The 14,983-nt window shown below is 38.8% G+C and overlaps 1 protein-coding gene across 2 annotated transcripts in view; it reads left to right on the top strand.

The window, feature by feature from the left end:
• Positions 1-14,983, top strand: part of LOC125233221 — a 59,201-nt gene that overhangs the window by 40,859 nt on the left and 3,359 nt on the right. The window contains exons 3-6 of one of the 2 annotated variants that reach the window (XM_048139137.1): positions 9,406-9,511; positions 10,360-10,502; positions 12,820-12,917; positions 13,587-13,752. In XM_048139137.1, the coding sequence (XP_047995094.1) occupies positions 9,406-9,511; positions 10,360-10,502; positions 12,820-12,917; positions 13,587-13,752 (513 nt within the window). Of the gene's footprint in view, positions 1-9,405; positions 9,512-10,359; positions 10,503-12,819; positions 12,918-13,586; positions 13,753-14,524; positions 14,691-14,983 lie in introns of both variants that reach the window. The other variant, XM_048139136.1, reaches the window with a different exon arrangement.

Here is a 14,983-nt window from a genome sequence, read left to right as displayed (position 1 = left end):
TGTGACAGACGGACAGACAGATGCACGAGTGATCCTATAAGGGTTCCGTTTTTCCTTTTTGAGGAACGGAACTGTAAAAAAAATGCTTTTTTTCGGTTTTTTTTTAAGATAAAAAAAAAACTGTTTTTTTGCACCCTAAGCAAAAGTGGTTTTTCCTTTTTGAGGAAAGGAACTGTAAAAAAGTGCTTTTTTTCGGGTTTTTTTTTTAAGACAGAAAAAAAAACTGTTTTTTTGCAACCCTAAGCAAATGTCATCGTAGAATGAAAATGGTCAGGGAAATTTTCTGAAATGGTCATGGAAAGTCAGGGAAAAGTCAGGGAATTTTTTTTGGGTTTAGTAGTGGACACCCTGATTATGAAGGCGCATGGTTTGGTGCGGATGCGGAGCTTTTTGTGTCCAATATGTCCTCTTATACACGACGTTCTGCGGGTGGCCACAGTTCCACCTTGTGGCTATTATTAGTGCCAAGTATTAGTGCTTATGCTACGAAGCCCCAATACTAATATTACGAGTAACCCGATTACATGGCAATTAATGCGTGACGCGTTTTTGTTGGCTTTTCCATTTTGGCCAATTGCGCTATCACGAATCACTTGTTTTTCGACTGGATCTATGCATCATATCGTGCCTCATGTATGTGGATATACACAACGTTTACTACAAGTTTTGATTAATTAGTTTGCTTTCTTTCAAGTGGACAATTTGCTTTTTAGAGGCGATAGAGTTACAGTAGTGTTGTAGTATATGTACTTTATTATACTGTACATTTACTAGCCTTCTGTTATTCTTTTTTGCACCACCCGTAAATTTCATTCCGATCGCCACTCGACTATCTGAAGGTTGTCTGTAAGAGACCGCTGTTTTAGCGACAAGACCGCCTGTTGTTACCTACCACGTTGTATCTGTTCTGAATTATGTTTTTTCTTCTGTAGTGTGCAATAAAGTATTTATTTATTATTATAGGCAGCTATTCGTAATTCGTAAATAAGTAATTCATGATGACAAAAAACAATCATGTACAACCAATTGGATCCTTAGGCCACTCTACAACCATGTCAAAATGACAAGCAGTAAGAGATTTCTTACAATATCTGATTTATAAGGTCACTATGACATAGTTCAAATAACAATAAAGTAACAATAGATATTTAAAAATAAATTACACTTCCATACTGGAAGTGGTTGTGAGATAAAAACAATAAATTCCAAGGTAGCAAGGCACATTGAGATACGATCCTGCGCTCTTGAGCTCGTCCGGACTTTTGCAACTTCGGTAAGGCAATAAAAATCAAAATGCCAGATATAATTGAACACAGATTCTGTCTAACACATCGCTTTAGTACCTATTTGCAATGGTTGTTACACTGTGCACTGTACGAATTTTGAACAGTACGAATTTTGAACAATTTGGTATTAAGACATATGTATTTAAAACAAGTAAAACAACGCCTTCTAAGTAGTTAAAATGATTCAATGCTTTGCTTTGCCTATAATTATAGCATGAATCATGATATCTACAGGTAGTTTTTTCTGTCTGTGTAATTTTGTTACATAAACAAGTATATTAGAGGTTTATCTAACGGGATTTCGATGTCCTAGTCTTATAAATGCTGATTTGATCACTTTTACATCCTAGATTTATGACAACTAAAGTCCGTCTATAACCTTACACCTATGTATAACTTACACATAGATAACAAAGTAAGGAAGACGTGAAAAGGTATGTTTATGTCATATTTTCATTTATTTACACTTTGTCATCTCTAATGTCATGTAGATTTAGCCTGGGCTGACTTACTTACTTTGTATTTACAGCTATATCAGTATACCTAAGCCACGCCTTTACATTCCAAACAGCATACTATGAGCTCTGAGTAAATCCTAAAACCTGTTGGCCTTCTAGGTTCGATGAAAACGGCGGGGAAAGTGAAACTGGTAATGGCCGGGAAAAGTGACCCGTTACTGGATCGCCATTTTTGATTTTCTTTCCTGTCGTTTACTGCTTGAATGACGGGATACTTATACCTAATTATCTCTAGAAATTAATACACTGTAGCAGTATATGGCCCCACGGCGCTCCCAGCAAAAGAACAGTAATAAATAAAAGTACCAAATGCTCGACAATGTAATATCAGTACCAGTAGTTGTCAATGAATGTGATGGAATAATGTCATATATTGGGCATTTGCGCGTCGAGTATTAGAAGACTACTTTTAATTTGAAAGCTAATATCTTTATGTATTATTCTCATTTTTTTAACCGCCTTCCAAATCTCAAAGGAAGGGGTTATCAAGTCGTCTGTATGTTTTTTTTTTTATTTTTTTTTTATTTTTTAATGTTTGTTCCTCGATATCTCCGTCGTTACTAGACCGATTTTGAAATTTTTTTTTTGATTGAATGTATATGCATACAGATTGGTCCCATTTTTCTCAGAACCCAGTTCTGATGATGGGATCCTGGAGAAATCGAGGGAACTCCTCAAATCTGAAAGGCATACATATGGTGATTTTTGTGTTTTTAAAGGAACAGCATGCATTTACGTACGGAACAGTGACATTTGGTGCAGTGGAACTCCTGATGATGGTCAGAATGGAACTCCTCAAATCTGAACGGCACACTTATAGTGACTTTGGTATTTTTATAAGAACAGCATGCACTTACGTCCAGAACAGTGATATTTGGTGCAGTGGAATTGCTGATGATGGTCAGAACGGAACTCCTCAAATCTGAACGGCACACTTATAGTGACTTTGGTATTTTTATAAGAACAGCATGCACTTACGTCCAGAACAGTGACATTTGGTGCAGTGGAACTGCTGATGAAGAGTGAGCCGCCCCTGGTTAGAGTTCCGTTCTGATAATCATTCTCATCTGTAAGTACTTCAGAATCATCCAGATTTCAAAATTGGTTCAGAAATGACGGAGATATCGAATAACAAACATTAAAAAATATACAGACGAATTGATAACATAATCCAACATTCGAAAGTAGCTATTTATCACCAGAACCCCAAAGGAAGGTGGTTTTTTTTTTCTTAAAAATTATTCAATGTCTGTTACAAACAAGTCAATTACGTAAACACTTCTCGCAGGTACACCAACGTTGTTAGACAGTAATGGTTAAATGGGTACTATATATATATGTATATTATATATTTTAGTTAGTTTATGTATGTATATGATTGTATTTATTTAGGTATGTATATTGATGATGCATATAGTATTTAGATAGTGACTTATATCTATTTAAATTTCTGTTTTCTTTTCCGCACCAATTGTAAGTTTCTGTTTGGTCCAATGGTTGACTGGTAGAGAATGCCTTAAGGCATTAAGTTCGCCATTTGTACTTTATGTTGTGCAATAAAGGTTAAATAAATAAATAAATGTGTTAAATGTTCGGTGAGGTATAGTAGTATAGGCTTAAAGTATTCGACATTCCAAAAGGGCTCGGTTACAGTAGTTCTCTTACGCATATCATTATTTTCTTGTAAGAAGAGAAAGCGATTTATGTTAATTTTAAGCGATAAATACATGGTTGTTTAAATGTGTTCTGATTATTACTTGAATGAGCATCATCTAATGTATACACATTACACGTGCACACGATTACAAAGCTAACAGTTATAAAGGTTAAATATGTAAATGGTGTAAACAATCATGTGGAGTTATGCCTCTTTCGCTCCGATAGCAAAGTAATGTCTGTTAATAATGAAAGACCATAAACAAGTGAACGCCCATGGCTTGCATATTCGCGAATTCGCAGATTAATCTTAATATCCATTGTTTTAAGAGGTGTTATTATAAACCTTATGTAACTATTATATTACATAATGTAGAACAAGGAAGTTCAGTCTGACTTAAAAATTCTTTAGTATGCAAGTCGCGACTGCATTTTGTTTCTTCGTTTGACCGATAGCTGGCTGGCTTTCACCTGGCCATAAATTAATGCTGTAATAATTTCTCCTGATGTAAGCCCGATTGCGAAGAAAGTAGGATTTCGGAATGCGTCTGCTTTCTAGTGATGCTAGTTTGCCACCGTTGTTGACCCTAGAGGGCAATGTGGGCTAGACTATTTAATCATTGACATAATAAAATTACGATAAGTAATGGATAATACGTGAAGAGGCTTCCGCATACTGCAATTTTAAAGTTATCACGTGGCCTTTATTTATAGCTTCTCAGTCATAGTTTTCACCTATCGGGTACAGACGGAACCTTTAGAATTGAGTCATGATGGACAGCGCCGGGTCAGCGTTTATACAACAGACGACGTAGGACTATGCGTAGCGATGGATGTGTTCGTTTCGTTATAAAGAACCAGCGGCAAAAGATAAAATAAGTAACATTTTCAGCCTTTCACCATTCAAAGTCCGAAAGATTCAATGTAATTATTTGCTTAACTAACATTAATTGAGCGAGGTGCTTAAGCAATCGTTCTCAGCAGGTGCTTCGCAAGGACGACAAACTTTCTCTAAGCCGCCGTCTGAAATGTCGCGTGGACCGGGTCACCTATTTCGCGCACTCGTCATATTGGGCGGCGGTCCAAATACGGACGTGCGGCGATTCGCAATTGTTTTATTAATCGTACTGTGCCGGTATGCACATCCTCTTGTATTTTTTTTATGTAAAGGGAATATGTTACGCGTGTCATTCTTTTTGATTTGTTTGTTGATTCATTTTCAGTAATACCTATCCTAAAATGAAACTTATTTGTCTTACTAATTTCACTACTCATAACTAGTTTTAATATCGACCAATAGGTACAAAATTGTCTTAATCTTAATCAATTGCTCAATTAAGTACCTATTCATGGCTGGCAGTCCTCAACTGTGCGTTTCTCCAGGATCTTCTTACCTCGGACAGAACTAGAACTGTCGCCTGCGGTATTTCTTCGACCTTCAAACTTTCAAGATAAGAGCATACTCCCATAATATAGGTCGGCATCGCACCCCCAACCCTTCTAGTTATTAGGGTGTCCATGGGCGGCGGTGATCGCTTACCATCAGGAGGCCTATCTGGGGCCCATTTCTCGAAAGGTACAAGTCTTGTTTTACAAGTGTGTTTCCATGGAAACCCATATGATTTGACAGTTCGCGCACTTGTAATACAAGGCTTGTACCTTTCGAGAAACGGGCCCCTGCTCGTTTGCCTCCTATCTCATAAAAAAATGTTAAGATTAGTATTTTTAAATCCGAAATAAATAATTGAATTGAATAATTGTCACCGCAGTGAAACAGCCTGCCTACATCGTAAGCACGTTGTGATCGACGTGTGATACGTCATACGTATAGGTGTTTTCACCTTGGCCCATACATAGCTGAGATATTTACTATGATATTTAACTGCCTCCGCGTGGGCGGGACAAAGCCTCTGTGCTGCTAATGTTTATGCTGATTGAATATTCATTCGCACTAAATGTCGTTATGTCGTGTACTTGCTTTGTGCCAGTTGGGTTGCCCTTTCTATTGCTTTATTGTGGTAACTTCATGTACTTGGCACCTTTTGTGTAATTCTGTCTTCGCAATTCTAAACATGCAGAGTATCTACAAATCTTGCACTACCTATAGGTAGGCAATATCTGGTATTCTCCATAGTCTTGTTATATTTTTGTTTTTAGTTTATCTTCAAATAAAACCTGCACTGACAAAGCCTGCTCAGAGAAAGTAACGACTGGGTCAAAAAGGGTCAAAATTTAATTGTTCTTCTTTGTCTTGGCCTTATCCCATTATTTTGGGTCGATTCTCCTAGTTCTCTCACGTGACAGAACTGCCTGTCCTGGGTTGTCGTTGTTGACAGCTGAGCTTGCCCAAATCATTGTGGACCACCATCAAGCAAGCAAGCAAGCGGTCCAACACCTCTCTTAGAGCCACAATATGCTTGAGCCTTTTCTAGAAGGTCTTCATAATAATGTTTCTGTAATCAATCATCAATATATTTGAGCATTTTTTTTTGCTACTTTTATGAAATGTGATATTTTTGAAAAAAATATGCTATTTCTACTCAGAATCACTAGCTTTTTCAATCCTAGTAGTTAAAAAACTTGTCCCATACGAATTTTTCTTATTCTGTTACCATTTTACGTACATGTTGTGTGGGGTAACAAAAGAGGAAAGTAACAAAATGTATGGAAATTCTGGGACACTTTTTGTCTCCCAGTGATATTAAAAGTACTCGTGATTCTGAGTACAATTTCCCTAAAAATATAAAAATGGCAAAAAAAAGAAATGCTCATTTAAGGATGTTATGTAGGTATCGCTTTACAGATCCGTTATGTTATGCCATAAACTAAGAATGTTTATTTGTTGTCGCTATGTTTTGCCACCTTGGCGATGAGTAATTATCTAATTATGATACCTCTGTATCTACACACACATCTGACAAAAATGACATCACTGCTTATGTCATCAACATGGAACAATACAATGTATTCCTCAACGCGTGTATGCCAAAGAATTGCATTGCCTGAGAGTCATGTCATGGGACTCAGTGTCAGTTTACGCGGTTTTTTATAAATTGAAACACGATCACGCTTTCGAAGACAATTCCATCTTCCATCACTTTTATTTAATAGCAAATATATTAAAGCTAGAAAGAGATCGCTAATTAATTGAACTCACTTGCAGTGCTGATTGGTGGGAACTAGGAACTGGTTTCAACATTAAGTTTAATGGCTTGTGTAATTTTTTCGGAGAATCTGTTAGTAATAAAGAATAGAAGGAAATGTGGTTTTGCGGTGTTGAGCTCTATCTTACCATGAATGGGACGTGTAGGTACCCAGTATCTACAGAGAACTAGTGTTCTCTGTAGATACTAGGTACACTAGTGTGTATATATCTTGGTAAAAATAGTACATTATCATATAAATATGTGCGAAAAAAACGAAACGAGTTTGAAACGAGTGGCGATAAATTAAGATACGACCGAAGGGAGTGTTTTAAATCGACACGAGTTACAAATTTCCTTTTCGCACGTGTATCGTACGACGTCTTTCAGTACATATGGCCCTTCGAAGGTACAACCTGAGAAGAAATGAACCACTTCTCGCACTATTGAAAAAATACCATCTGTACTGAAAAAAACCGACCAAGAGCGTGTCGGGCCACGCTCAGTGTAGGGTTCCGTAGTTTTCCGTATTTTTCTCAAAAACTACTGAATCTATCAAGTTCAAAACAATTTTCCTAGAAAGTCCTTATAAAGTTCTACTTTTGTGATTTTTTTCATATTTTTTAAACATATGGTTCAAAAGTTAGAGGGGGTGGGGGGACGCACTTTTTTTTCCTTTAGGAGCGATTATTTCCGAAAATATTAATATTATAAAAAAACGATCTTAGTAAACCCTTATTCATTTTTAAATACCTATCCAACAATATATCACACGTTGGGGTTGGAATGAAAAAAAATATCAGCCCCCACTTTACATGTAGGGGGGGTACCCTAATAAAAAATTTTTTTCCACTTTTTATTTTTGCACTTTGTCGGCGTGATTGATATACATATTGGTACCAAATTTCAGCTTTCTAGTGCTAACGGTCACTGAGATTATCCGCGGACGGACGGACGGACGGACGGACGGACGGACGGACAGACAGACATGGCGAAACTATAAGGGTTCCTAGTTGACTACGGAACCCTAAAAATCATTAAGGTATGGGTAAGGTATAGTTACTAAACAACTAACTTTTGCGGGTTAGTCATGTCAGTACTTTTTCTCATCATCATCAGTGACCGGGTGCATAGACTTTAGGCAGGTATTTATTTCAAGACTTTTTCATTATCTTGTCAGAAATTAGATATACATTTTAAATAGGAAAACACTTAGGTTAAATCAGTCACTAATTTGATGTAAAATTATCCATTATTTCCGCTGATTCCCCACAACTATTGAAGGCAAAATTGAAATCATAGCATTTATCTCTATGATCCGCTAGAACAATGGTGACGGCTCGTCTCCGGAGTATTGTGTGCATTGTCTTCCTGGTTCAACGCGCATCGAGCTATGCGTATGAGTACGCCTCTTCCTTAGATCAAGGTTGCCGTGAATCAATCGCGTGTAGGACCATATTTGTCTGGTAGGCTAGTGTATGATTAAGTAGCTGTAATATAATGATTATTTAGATCTAAGAATTTTGCCTTGCGACCTACGTTTTCTATTAGTTACCTCACAACTCACAACATATTCGATTATGCATTAGATAGTTGATATTTAAATGAGTACTTAACGTTATAATGGTTATTTTTATGGATATTTTTCTTCTAATTTCGGACATTGCTCTTTAAACTAAGGTATATTTATTAATTTAACCTAGTGTTTTAAAGTGGAATGGTCTTCGAACCCACCTAACAAAAACTCTCAATTTCGGAACACAACATGGGGACAAGGACGCATATGACTGAAATCATTCTATATTCGCTAGCGAGTCGCTATGTTGTGAGTTGTGAGGTAACTAATAGAAAATGTACCTACGTTTTCAAAAGCAAAATTCTTAGATCTAAATAATCTAGCGACTCGTGACTCATCAGTTTGGGAAAAAGCTAGCCTCTTCAAAGTTCTCGAACTAAGTGGCACAACAGACCTAGTAACTGAATACTTTAGCCCATTGTTGCTATTTGTTTTAAAATCGTCAGCCCGTATTTGAATCACCTTTGGTTACCAATGTATTGTTTAGTAGCACACGCTAGTTTACACAACAATGATTGTAGCTGTAGGCTCACCAAAAGAAAAACGAAAGGAAAGTCCGGAAATTCTTTAAACATTTTATATACTTACACGGCGTATTTAGCGTAGACCAAGAGAGTTCATATTTAATGTTCATTGTTGCAAATAAACTCAAATCATACCTATACGATTATTTGTGTCTGACGAAAGCAACATATTTATAACAGATGGCAGTATTGTTATTGTATCACATCACAAATAAATAATTGCCGTTGCATACCGGCGACTATTGTTGGTTTAGTTAGGCCTACACAATTAACAATTATAAAGACACAACAAGCTCCTACGTAGCGTAAGTACCTTCCGAGACAGAACTATCAAAACAACTTAAATACCATTTCTCTTGTTCTTTCTGTTCCTTTGATATTCTGTGGTGATGACTGTGAAGAGGCACCCAATGCCTTAGCGACATAGCTATAACTTATTTTACGGTTACAATGCAATCTTATAGTCATTGTGAAAATAATGTATGATTTATTTTATCTTACATTACGAATGTTGATTTATTCAATAGTTTTTGCTGCCAATAAGCAATAATATTATGTGTGCGATGATCTAACAACGGATGTTGATCACGGTTTTTTAAAAACCTAAGCGTTTTTCAGATTCAGATTCAGAAATTTATGTTTTTGAGAGATTTATGTTTATGATTTTGTAAAACCTACAATGTAGTATCTGTTCTGTTCCAGTTGAGATCTACCTGTCCCCCGTGGAAACTCACTGCAGCAATGTGGACTACTTCATTCCGGACGAGAACAACGAGACCAAGGGGCTTTCTGACGACGCGATGAACAGGTAAATGTCAATGTGGCTAGGTTACCTATACGAAGGCTATCTATCATAATCATACATAGTTTGAAGAATTCGAAGGAGTGAACGCCTGTACGGGATAAGAGAATTAATTAGGCTCGAAAGTTTCTTGTAGGTACTGTTTACGGATAATATGCGCAAAATTATCATAATTAATAATTACTTTTATGTTATAACGAAACTTCCAATTACCCCTCCACTATAAAGACCAAAAATTGCTGAAAATTGAATATTGTATTACATATCTCAGTAGTGACTTGCAGTAACCACTTCAACTGCGAAGTTTTGGGGGAAAATTTAAGTTGTGTTGAAAATGTCAAACTAGAACATCAATTCAACTTGGTTTCTCCGTTACTTTTACCACAAAGTCCTTTCTTTCTAGCTACCACGGTGTTTACAAGTATGATGTACTGTTAATACGCAGTAAAAACATTAACTATGCACGGAATAGAGAATGCATTCCGCATCCGTGTCTGTTGTAATTGCCGCCCTGGGCTGTAACAGTCGGGCTTGTATTAGTTTTAGTTTTATCAGCTCGGTTTCTGGAGAAACGCAGTTGGCATGTAATACTGGTGTGTGGAATATTTGATCAGTTACTACCTACTAACAGGAATATTTTTGATTCTTCGTTTGTTGACAAAGAATCCTCAACCAGAGTCTTATAAAGTACTTACTTAATTGATAGATTTTTGTTAGAATAATTAAAAGTTATAGGTAATAAACAAAATATTCTTGGCATCGTTCCACAGTGTGACGAAGCAGCATTGCAAGAACATTTAAATTTTCGAGACCATTAAGAATTAAGACCCTAAATTTTTTGTATAAAATTCCAGATTGCACATGGCGCGCTCCACGGTAGCTCTGTTCATCGTAGCTTTCTTCTCTCTATTTGTGGCGTTCTGGACCGGCGTCGTCGGCTGCTGGAAGCGCAGCCCGGGCAACATCACCGCTACGGCCATCCTCATGCTTGTCACTTGTAAGTCGAACATCATAGTAGTTTGTGGCGTGTGCCACGGTAGCTCTGTTCATCGGGGCGTTCTTCTCTCTGTTTGTGGCGTTCTGGACCGGCGTCGTCGGCTGCTAGAAGCGCAGCCCGGGCAACATCACCGCTACGGCCATCCTGATGCTTGTCACTTGTAAGTCGAACACCATAGTAGTTTGTGGCGTGTGCCACGGTAGCTCTGTTCATCGTGGCGTTCTTCTCTCTGTTTGTGGCGTTCTGGACCGGCGTCGTCGGCTGCTGGAAGCGCAGCCCGGGCGACATCACCGCTACGGCCATCCTGATGCTTGTAAGTCGAACACCATAGTAGTTTGTGGCGTGTGCCACGGTAGCTCTGCTCATCGTGGCGTTCTTCTCTCTGTTTGTGGCGTTCTGGATCGGCGTCGTCGGCTGTTGGAAGCGCAGCCCGGGCAACATCACCGCTACGGCCATCCTGATGCTCGTCACGTGTAAGTTGAACTTCATAGTAGTCTGTGGCGTGTTCCACGGTAGCTCTGTTCATCGTGGCGTTCTTCTCTCTGTTCGTGGCGTTCTGGACCGGCGTCGTCGGCTGCTAGAAGCGCAGCCCGGGCAACATCACCGCTCCTGATGCTCGTCACTTGTAAGTTGACTCTTTAATAGCTAGTGCGTGCCTCTATACGTCCCATTGCAGGGCACTGGCCTCCTTCATCCTCTAGAGGATTTGGGCTACGTCACATTTGAATACATTTGAAAAGCGGAAAGGAACATAAGTTTCTAATATCTAACACATTTGTGACATTATCTGGGTAAAGGGGCCTTATTGTCGATGGCGCTTACGTCCTGCGTCGTCGTATTTGTACACGAACATCGCTTATAACGCCGTAAGCGCCATCGACAATAAGGTCCGTTTACCCAGATAATGTCACATTTAATTGAGCCATGATGCACACCTGCGTCTTCCGGGTTAAAAGTCCAACGTCAGCTTCACTCGGCCGTCACGACTTCCGCAGAATATAGTATTAAGCAAAAATAAGTCTGGCTTTGCGACTCGCCCCGAGTTTCAAATTCACCATGTCATGATGTCACATTAAGCGGCTTAGTCGATTGACACCGTGCCACAATTTGGCAACCAAACCGCTTCATCGTTCATAACCAATGTACCACCATGGCCCAGATTTCTCAAGCGTGAGAAGCTTACTTATGTATGACAGTGTGTCGTATAGGGATTATAGAATGTATTGGACATAATGGACAATAGTCCAGTCAAGTTAGATCCAAAATAAGCTTTTGAGGTGTAAATTTTGGTTCTAAATGCATGTACCTAATCCGATTTGCTCCATCCCTCCATTAATGTGCCTATACTCAAATTAAATGCACGTATTTACTTATACCTATGTCACATAGTAATTTGCGGCATCGCTTCACGGTTAGTATTCCAAAAATACGCATTAAGCGTTTCGCTTCAACATTTATTTTGCAGGAGTGGAATGCCCTGCCTGAGTCTGTGTTTCCACATGAGTACAATCCTTAAAGCAAGAGTAAATAGGTATCTCATAGGTAAGCGTGCTCCACCGTAGACCGCATCATCACTTACCATCAGGACCTGATGATCAGGTGTGATCGTGGTCAAACGTCTACCTATTTATACTAAAAAAAAAAAGAAACTCTGCATTATGCTCAGCCTGGAAACTTGCCTTTACCTATATTAACTGAGTTTAATCTAAATTCAGGTGATTAAACGGAAATGAAACTCATGCTATATGGATAGATAATTGAAATTTAATCGCGTAAGACTTGACTTACTTAATTGCTTAAGAAAGTCTTAGATCAGTTAACGAGTGTGTCTGATTAAGACTAATTTCTGCTTTCTCATTTAAATTAGAACTATTATATGACATTGCTTTCCTTCATATTACCTGGTCGCGAATAGCAATCACTTGTGCTTAACATTGCCAATGTACTGTTGAGTAACTGACATATCTTTATCATTCGTAAATCGTAATTAATAAGTATAAACTGGTACATTTTCGCGCTTACTGTAACGCTGTGGTGTCACAAGTATGAACTACGAAATATGGACAACATTACGGGACTATCCACATATTAGGTCTCACTAAATTTCAAGTATTACCCCCCACCCCCTGTCACGCTTTTTTGTATCCCTTTAACATGGATTGTCACATTTAGTATGACCGCCCCCGCGGCGTGCCCCCCCCCCCACGCTGTAACGTAATTTATGGATGACTCCTAGAGAATGACATATTTGCAACTTGTCTACCCTGAACTTGCTGCGACGAACAGCCCAAGTAAAGAAAGTCCATTCTTGTTGCAGGTTTACTAGCGGCCGGTGCGATGGCGTTATGGCACGGCGTCGAATTCTATGAGAAGGAGAAGGTCGTCGGGGAGGAGTACTACCAGCAGTGGCCCAACGTAAGCCTTTATATATACTTCTGCTTTGAGTTTAACCCGTGGCGCGCCCGCCCCCTTAAATTACATATTAGTTATGGAGACCGTGTGTCTATAGGACGCTCCACGGGTTAACTATCTCGATAGTTCGTATAGATGGAGTGACATATCATAGCTGAAATATAGCAAGTAGCATACCTACAATCCGTGTTCACTCCAAGAATACTTATAAGGAAAGTTTAATATCACAACGAAAAGATACGGACAACAAGACGGCATTATTCACTATGACTCTTCTTAAAATGACAACAAGCTATGAAAGTAAAAGGCTTTGCAAAAAGTCTTGTGTGCAGCTATATTGCTAATGTTGATCAAAGATACAATATGATATAGGTAACCTATTTGTAGTTGAAATTTTTAATTAAGAATGGATTTGGTAGCAACTCTAATTTGTATGGACCAAATTAAATGTATAATTCCTACCTACCTACTCTAATGAGTCATGCATGACTCTTTTCAGTAGATAAGTAGTCCATTGATTACGAGGACCGTCAATATACGAGCATCCTATTGGTTTTCAGTGTTGGGTTCGAATCCCAAATAACTGACGTCATGATGTGGCATATTAGTTTCCGAAAAACCATTGACACGTCCTCTCAAAGCCCTAGTGTAATTCTAACCGACCCGCAACAGGTGCTAAAAGACAACTCCTCAATATGGTACGACTGGTCGTACATCCTCGCGTGGATGGCCGTGGGCGTATCGTTCGGCGCGTCCATTCTTTTCTTCTCTGCCGCCATTTGCCTGAGCAAGGAGAAGCGGCGCGAACAGCAGAATAACGTGCAGTACATAATGCCAGGTCAGCCGCCATTGCCGCCATCTTGTGTCGGCCATTTTGACGGTTACTAACGCTTGGCGGTTACGGAATTTCTTTCCAGGATTTTCGGGAGATTTTGTATCTTATATTTATTTATATGTTTATCCGGGTCAGTTTTTTGTTTCAATTGGACATTTGTAAATACATATTTGACTTCCAAGATATATAACGTTTTTGGGTAAAAATGTAACACTTTCTCGATTGTCATTGTCAATGGGGATTAGAACATCTTTACTCTAGTGTGGGCATTCATTGACAATTGATAAGGTCGTTAATTTTTATTGAAGGCAATCGTTTACAAATGGATGTCCCAGTATGTGAAACTAACAAAATGCTTTTTCTTTCTTTTCATGTATCTATGAAACTTGGCTACTGCGTATAACGGACGGAAACGACCATTAATTGCATTATAAATAATTGCGCTATTTCTTAATATCTGGTTTACGCCAAACGCAATACTAACACGCTTTGAAACCGGGATTAACACACGGTGTTGTATATATTCGACGTAACATTGACTAAACTCCTTCAAACTTCAACAAATGTACATAAACTTGACTACTGACTCTGGATTTTTACTACACTATTCAATTACGACCAACTCTTATGGAACAAATGAACCTCAACTTTTTGATGTTGGACATATCCCTTTACACGCATACATAAATCCTCGCCAAACAAACACACTAAACAACTGAAAACACACAAAAACAAATGCCAATCGCATAACTCGACACGCACTGCGCTAAACCAGATATTGCGAGATAACGCTCGCGTGTGGTACGACTGGTCGTACATGGTCGCGTGGTGCGGCGTGGGGCTCTCGCTGCTGTCCGCCATCTTGTTCTCGTCGGCCGCCATTTGCTTGCGCGGCGAGCGCGAGAGGGAGGAGGCGCTTAACATGCAGTATCTCATGCCGGGTAACGCTTCTCATTTTAGTTTTAAGTCATCAAGGCTGTTTTTTCACTCGAGATGCTCGAGGTACGTTTACGTACAAAAGGTTCCTACTTTGACAATCCCAGTGTACCCCGTTTATTTACATATCTGGTGAAAAGCAGTCTAATTGGTATTTTATTGTCTTGCAATACAACATGCGTTTTCAGATAGAAACACGAGAAATTACAGCTATTTAATTAGATTTGGGTACATATACAGTTTATGTGAGGGTAGTACAGCGGCGCATATAACGCTACGTATGCAGTCGCTTCCCACA

Source organism: Leguminivora glycinivorella, chromosome 14, assembly GCF_023078275.1.
Source record: "Leguminivora glycinivorella isolate SPB_JAAS2020 chromosome 14, LegGlyc_1.1, whole genome shotgun sequence".
Lineage (NCBI taxonomy): Eukaryota > Metazoa > Arthropoda > Insecta > Lepidoptera > Tortricidae > Leguminivora > Leguminivora glycinivorella.
Note: the sequence above shows the minus strand (reverse complement) of the source record. Positions and strands in the feature narration are given on the sequence as shown.